The 7,103-nt window shown below is 37.3% G+C and overlaps 2 protein-coding genes and 2 long non-coding RNA genes across 7 annotated transcripts in view; 2 read left to right on the top strand and 2 right to left on the bottom strand.

Annotated features, from left to right (window-relative positions):
* Window positions 1-3,111, top strand: part of pycr3 (pyrroline-5-carboxylate reductase 3) — a 4,385-nt gene extending 1,274 nt beyond the window's left edge. For 3 of the 4 annotated variants that reach the window (XM_025064198.1, XM_025064201.1, XM_025064207.1), the window contains exons 2-7: window positions 544-637; window positions 720-784; window positions 1,214-1,393; window positions 1,470-1,682; window positions 2,047-2,139; window positions 2,309-3,111. In XM_025064198.1, the coding sequence (XP_024919966.1) occupies window positions 544-637; window positions 720-784; window positions 1,214-1,393; window positions 1,470-1,682; window positions 2,047-2,139; window positions 2,309-2,512 (849 nt within the window). In that variant the 3' untranslated portion in view covers window positions 2,513-3,111. The remainder of the gene's footprint in view (window positions 1-543; window positions 638-719; window positions 785-1,213; window positions 1,394-1,469; window positions 1,683-2,046; window positions 2,140-2,308) is intronic. The other variant, XM_025064210.1, reaches the window with a different exon arrangement.
* Window positions 1-7,103, bottom strand: part of LOC103399890 (1-phosphatidylinositol 4,5-bisphosphate phosphodiesterase gamma-1-like) — a 784,699-nt gene that overhangs the window by 502,505 nt on the left and 275,091 nt on the right.
* Window positions 2,937-7,103, bottom strand: part of LOC112488384 (uncharacterized) — a 7,398-nt gene continuing 3,231 nt past the window's right edge. Inside the window, exon 2 of the long non-coding RNA XR_003052383.1 lies at window positions 2,937-3,944. This is a non-coding gene — a long non-coding RNA (uncharacterized LOC112488384). The remainder of the gene's footprint in view (window positions 3,945-7,103) is intronic.
* LOC112488381 (uncharacterized) lies at window positions 3,978-6,637 on the top strand. Its single transcript, XR_003052379.1, has 2 exons — window positions 3,978-5,044; window positions 6,552-6,637. It is a non-coding gene; the product is annotated as an uncharacterized LOC112488381 (long non-coding RNA).

The following is a 7,103-nucleotide window of genomic DNA, read 5'->3' as shown; positions in this document are numbered from 1 at the left end:
AAAAAACTGGACAGTAAAATGCAAGTCATTTGGATAACGTGAAAGGACACCGCTTGTGATTGACATCTACGTTGACCAATAGAAGCCTGGCAACGTCACACACCGAGTGACCCAAACTTACATTAACCTCCATACCTGCCCCGTGTTCATAAACACAATTATTATTTTAATCGTAATGGTGTTTGCAGCCAGTCTGGCTGTACCAATCTTATTGCTGAACATTTACAAAAAGGAAAAGTAGCATTTTTGCTATTGCAGAAAAGAGTGAATAGAGAAAGTTTGGTGAATCTTCATTTAAAATCTCACTGAACTGTGACAAAATAAGAGGTAGTTAAAAGAAAGCATGTTGACTAAATTGATTAATTCTGGAGTAGCAAACAAATAACTGCATATGTATCTATTAACCAAACAGCTACATGTCCATTATAATGCTAAATTTAATGGCTCCTAACATAGATTGATTGTTTTAGGTTCTTTTAGTATTGTTTTTTTTTATTAAATAATTTTTGTTTTTAAATTAAAACTAAACCCCTCTTCTGTCAGATTAAGATGGACCCGGAGATGAACTCGCATCTTAAAATTGGTTTTATTGGTGCAGGCAACATGGCGTATGGCATTACAAAGGGCATTTTAGCAGGTAAGTAGCTAACAGCATTTTTTAGGTTCTCTTGCAGATAATTAGAAAAGTTAAGGCTCAAAATGTTTTGTTTTTACGACAGGGAATATTCTTCCTGAGAACATCCTAGTGAGCGCACCTTCTGTTAGGAATTTGGGACGTTTTCAGGTAGCTGTGAATCACACACAACAGTAACAGCTGTTCAGTTTCTTCTGAGTATCAAGCACAATGATTAACCATATACAGTGCCTATCATAAGTATTCACCCCCTTGTTTGACCCTTTTTTAAAATAAATCAATCGTGATTGATAAAGTTTGGCTTTTTTTTCAAACATGTATTCGGGGGAAAAATGTCAAAGTAAACAAAACATATAACAATAAATAACAAACACATAAAAATATATAAAACGAGTTCTCACACCAAGGTGTGTATTATATTTTATATACTACATGTTGTTCTTAGAACGCCTACTGCATTCTCTAAAAACATTAAAAAATTACAGCCGAAAAAAACCCTTTAGCTAAAATAATTGATCACATATTCATGGAGTGTAGGTCATTATCATTTTGTCTGTCTGTCTTTTTTTTTTTTTTCAGGAGCTTGGGATTTCCATCACACACTCCAATGTAGAGGTGGTGGGTGGTTCAGATGTTGTCTTCGTGGCGGTCAAACCTCACCTCATTCCACTGGTTCTAAACGAGATCTCTCCTCACGTCACTGACAGACACATAGTGGTGTCAGTTGCAGCAGGGGTGACGCTAGCAACACTAGAAGAGGTGAATGTACCAGCCACTTTAAAAACATCTCAGTTTATCAGTAACTTGTTAATTTTTTTTTCCTGTCCAATTTAAGATCCTACCAGAGAATACAGTCACCATCCGCATGATGCCAAATCTGCCATGCATGGTTCAGGAAGGTGCTCTGCTCTTTGCTAGGGGAACTAATGCAAAGGAGGAAGATGGAGCTCTGCTCCGCTCCTTGTTGCATCATTGTGGCTTGGTGGAGGAGGGACCAGAGACCTGGCTTGACATTCACACCGGACTCAGTGGAAGTGGTGTGGCTTTTGTAAGTTACCTCAAATATAGTGACTTAAATTAAGTTTAAGGAATCATGATTAATTATGAGTCAGATAAAACATTTCTCCAAAATAGGACAAACTCTGTGATGTTGGTGTTTGTAATTTGTAATCGCTAGAGAAGGAAGAATATTAAGGAATAAGATGCAGTGCTGCAGAATATTGATAGTTTTGGAGAAATGAATAATGGAGAGAGTGCCGCATCATCTGTTCAGTTTCAACTATTTTAATCCAAAATATATAGGGTTCTAATCCAAACAATCTCTAACAAACAGGTTTTTAAACTTCAAATGGAAAATACCTGGTAACAATTAGACAGTATTGTGTTCTGATTCATCCAACTCTGCTGTGCAGGTTTACCTGTTTGCTGAAGCATTGGCAGAAGGAGCTGTAAAAATGGGGATGCCAAGTTCTCTCGCCCACAGCATTGCATCTCAGACAGTTCTGGTTAGTAACACACTGGAGCTGTGTCGTCATGACGATTGTCTTCAATTATAGTGAGCTTCAGACCTCAAATTGACTCGCACTCATTCCAGGTCTGATTATTTGTTATCAGACCTGGAATGCTGTTAATTGTTTGATACAGTTGCATCATCAATTTACTTCAACATTGCAGGGCGCTGGAAGATTGTTGCGTGACACAGGGAAGCATCCAGCTCAGCTCCGCTCTGAGGTCTGCACTCCGGGTGGAACGACCATCTATGGGCTACATGCCCTGGAGCAAGGCGGCGTCAGGGCATCAACCATGAGCGCCGTGGAGGCTGCTACAGAGAGAGCTAGGGATCTTGGCCGAAAGCCAGCAGCAGGTTACAGAAAATGATGAGTGCCTTAAAGAGCATGGACTCATTGGACTTAATGAAGCTCAACAATAAAGTAGGTTTAAAAACAGGCTCAACGTCATCAAGGCATTACAAGGAAAACTGGATCAGGGTGTATTTGCTTTCATTTTTTGTTTGTTTGTTTTTTGTGACCATTTTTCACATCAAAATTTACACTAAAAAATATTTGAAAACAAAAACTTCCATGCACACAAATGATTAGATTTATAATTTAGATAGAAACATATATTTCATGTTGATTAAAAGTTTTATATTGTAATTAGAAAAAGACTTGGTGGCATCTATATGCCTGGAATAGCCTTATACAGAGGGATGAAATTAACAAGCTAGTGTAGTGAAAGAGAGTACACGATTAAACAAGCCATTGCTGAGTGTATTAAACAATTTAAATTTATATTATGATTCATGTAGCACACTATAATTTGTTTAAAAATTAAAAGCTAGCATCAATGTTAGTAAAAGCCAACATTTCTCTTCTACAAAGCCAAGTCTGTATAAATATCTGTGACGTGTTGTGAAAAAGATCTCCTTGTACATTGCCTTATTTTTTTTAATTTATTTAAGTTAATAAGTAATTAAATGTTGCTATTAAAAGATGTAGTTTGTCCATGAATCCATTCTCCTGATAATGGTGAAGTCTCAAGCAAAGCTCGGTTTAATTATTCTGAAACTTGGAAGTTCTCCAGTGCTTTGTCATTTTAATATTTTTGACTGATTCAGGAACCAGAATTATGCTTAACAAATGTTCCAGGTCACTATTGGTTATTCTGTGTGCCATCACCTAAAATATTTTGTCTGCAGCCTAAACTGGATTTATCACCCTCGAATAATCCATTACTAGTTAACCTGAAGTTGGTTTCCATGTACAATTTAATGCATAACCAAATACTTACATTGTTTTCCCCACATTACTTCAGTGAACAATGGAGCGTTCCTAACTTTGTTTTGCGGGTTATATTACGGTACATATTGAGCAGTGTCATGTTACATTGCTTATTGTTAGGTTAATTGAGCTGCATTTTTTTGGACCAATAATTTCGCAGTCTTTAAAAATATTTAACTATAACAGTAAGTGTTACATCATAACATAATATAACAGATATCTAAGAAGTTGTTCAAATCCGTCAAAAAAAATCTAACGATACAACCTCATCAGAAGTATCACCTCCATCTTCACCTTTATCCAATATATCCTTTATTTTCAGCACACGCTGGTACAATAAATACTTTTTATTATTGTTTAGGCATTCTAAAAGAGTAATATTTTACTATAATTAATTATAGTCGTATTACCATTCTTTGCTCCTCCCACCCGTAACCGCAACTGTCTTTGCTGTTTCTCCTCTTCTTCCTCCTCGTCGTTGTCATCCTCTCTAGAAGGACCACGCGTCTTGTCCACCGGCCTGTTTTCTGCTGTTCTCAGGACAAAAACACAACTCGGTAAGTGAAAGTAATGGCTGCCTGGCATACGCAGCTTCTGTCTGGTTGGTATTGCGCTGTCTTCCTTAAATGACATTTCAGTAAAATGGAAGAGTTAACACGATGCGGTACAGTGGGGGACGCGGATAGCGGCTAACTCGGCTAATTTAATCGGGCAACCAGCTAACGCTAAGCTAACCCTCTGACATACTGTCAGAGCGGCGGGCACACCGTGCCTTGAGGAAACCGGCTTCATTGACATTGATATTTTACATAAACGTCATCTTTAAAAACTAATGTCTTAGTGTCACAATTTAATCAACAGGGGGTTTTAAGCTGCTCTGTTAACAGTACACTACGTACTAACATTATGGCATCGTAGCCTGTAACATTCATTCATGGTCAGGGCAGAATGGAACGAGGCTAAAATTAGCAGGGCGCACCTTTAATGAAGACAGCTGTGCTCAGATTTAAATCGTGCCATTACGTACTTCGTGACATCTGTAACCTTTGTCTTTATTACATAATGGACACTTGGCTTTTTTAAGGAACAGATAATATTGTTTTTCAATTAACCATTTTAATCAGATTTTTAAATATCGATATTAAAGGTATACTTTGCAAAGCATGTGGCGAAATAAAACATTTCTAATAGGTCGCAGAGAGCATTTGATTTTCTGTCATGTTGATTTTTAATTATGTGAAATATAAACTATAATAACAACATAATTTGCTGTCTAACGTGGCTAAGCAAGCCCAGTGCTCTGTTAGTTTATATGACGACTGCAAAGCTATATATTTTGTGTCTGCAAATTGTATTTTGAAGTGCCTAATTTAAAACACTGCTTAATAGTTTTAATAAAAATGATCTCAAATGTGCAACCAAAGAGAAGAAAGAAGTTAAACAGTTATCCTTTGATAATTTGAAGTGCCTAATTTAAAACACTGCTTTGTAGTTTTAATTGTAGTTAGTTAAACAGTTATCCTTTGATGGTACCTGGTACCATTTGTTGTGTTGCTAAACTAGAGACTGTCAGCTGTAAAAAAAATCTCTCTCACAAACTGAAATCCCACTTTATCTCTGGAGAAATAGTGTAAGATCAGAGTGCTGTGTCTTTTGTTCTTTAGCTACGTCACCAACTTCTACAGGGTTAGAGCCTCTTCAATAAACTAGACGAATGTGCAACTGATAACGTGCGCCAGTGTCAGCGTTCACACTTATTTGGGTGGATTACCGAGTTACTGCAGCCTTATTTACTGAAAGCAGCTTGGTGTCCCTCTAAAACAACATTTTACTTCCTGTTTATGGAAAGAAAAATATTTCTTAAAATTGACCAATTTTTGTACCTATGATTAAATGTTTTTATTGATTTACCAGAAGTTCACAATAATTATTTTAATTGTTTTTTTAATGGCTTACATTTAACTGGATGAAAATAGTTTGAGCTCAGCAACTTTAGGCAGGGTGAGTAAAGAGCTTGTATACTTTTTAGTTATCACCGTAAGTCACATTGTGTGAATGTATTCCAGTGTTTTATTTGTTTCTCAGCATTACCACTAACGCTACTAAATGTTAGGAGAATGCATTTCCTGTTTGCTGTAGTGTCATATATAAAACAGCATGGTTCAGTTCTCACAAATTTAAACAAGTGTACAGGCATGTCTTAACATAGCTGATGTCAGTGTTTATGTTTCAGATATTTGTCTTCTTCTATGCATGTTCATGGTATTACAGTGCTACATGGCATTTTAAATAAAAAAAAAGCCCTAAGGGTGTGTTCACACTAAATACTGGTTCCGTAGGATGAACCCCAGTTCCTTTGCCACTAACTCAGAGGGTCAGAGGTGACTTTTTGGCTGAAGTTTTTAGCTTAGCAGTAAGTATTATTAAGAAACCCAGGTGACATTTTGTTATGTTCATGAGCATTTACTACTGTAAATGTGAGAACACACCCTTGGTATACTGCACAGGATGCTAATCTTATTAATTATTAATAATTTTAAGTGCATGTTGTAAGCATATCTAGACTCCCATTTACTGTTTGCATAAACTTGCCTTTGATAAGTGTGTAATTTTGCATGCTGCATGGTTGTTAAATATCATGGGACTGATTGAATGTAGATTTTTTTTTTTTTGTTAAAAAGCAGGGCTTTTTAACAAATTAATTCCCCAAAATTTGTGTATATTACTAGACCAGATTGACATAATTCATGTATGTTTTAATTTATGACTGATCCAAATTATTATTATTGTGGAAAAATGTCCAGAAAAATATGCTAATTTGTAACACTGTTTATCTTGATGGTGGCTTGTAGAACATAGTGAGAGTTGCCTTAAAAAACATGAGTGAAACTGTTGTCATTATCAATTTGAATCAGTCTATAATTCTGAACTTTGTCAAATTTGTCAGTCAGCTTGTCAGTTGTACACTGACACTGTCCTAATTTTGACAGCCCTAAGAAAGAGGAAACAAAAAAGCATAACACAAAATTTAAGGAATCTGAGTCTAATAAATCAGTCCCATGTGTCTCTAAATGTCCTGCGTCTTTTACTAATCCAGAAGCCTTTACCTGTTCTTTTCTTCTTACAATGAACCAAAGATGTCTCAGAAGCAGTTCTCTGCTGCGGATCAGCCAGAGTCAGAGCAACCTCCCAACAGTCAGATGAACAAGGCTGCAGGTCATAGGAGGACTTCTGAATCTGGTCAAAGAAGTGAAGAGACAAATTTCTCTTCCCCAGAAAGTGGCAGCTTAAATGGAGATGCAAAACGTAGCGGGAAAAGCCGACGCCGCCGCTGCTATAGAGAATGTTCATCTAACTCTGAGAACGGCACTGAGAGGGTCAACAACCAAACCAAGGCTGATGAGAAGCCAGAAGAAAATGGTTGTCAACCTTCCAGCACTGCTCCTGGTCTGTCTGGCCTCCAGTCTGAGCGTGCTAATGTGTGGTTTGAACACAGCCCTTACGAACAGGCCGAGAGCCTCTACCAGAGTCAGTTGGTGAGCTCTTCCAATGTGACCACCCAATCGAATTGGTCACCTCCAGGCATGGTACAAGAGTCTCAATCTTTCTCAGCCGTGACTTCATCCTCTTCACATCTGGTGTGCCACAATGGAGATCAGGTGGCATGTCACCATGTTGTCCAGCAGGTG

Source organism: Cynoglossus semilaevis, chromosome 2, assembly GCF_000523025.1.
Source record: "Cynoglossus semilaevis isolate Cse_v1.0 chromosome 2, Cse_v1.0, whole genome shotgun sequence".
Lineage (NCBI taxonomy): Eukaryota > Metazoa > Chordata > Actinopteri > Pleuronectiformes > Cynoglossidae > Cynoglossus > Cynoglossus semilaevis.
Note: the sequence above shows the minus strand (reverse complement) of the source record. Positions and strands in the feature narration are given on the sequence as shown.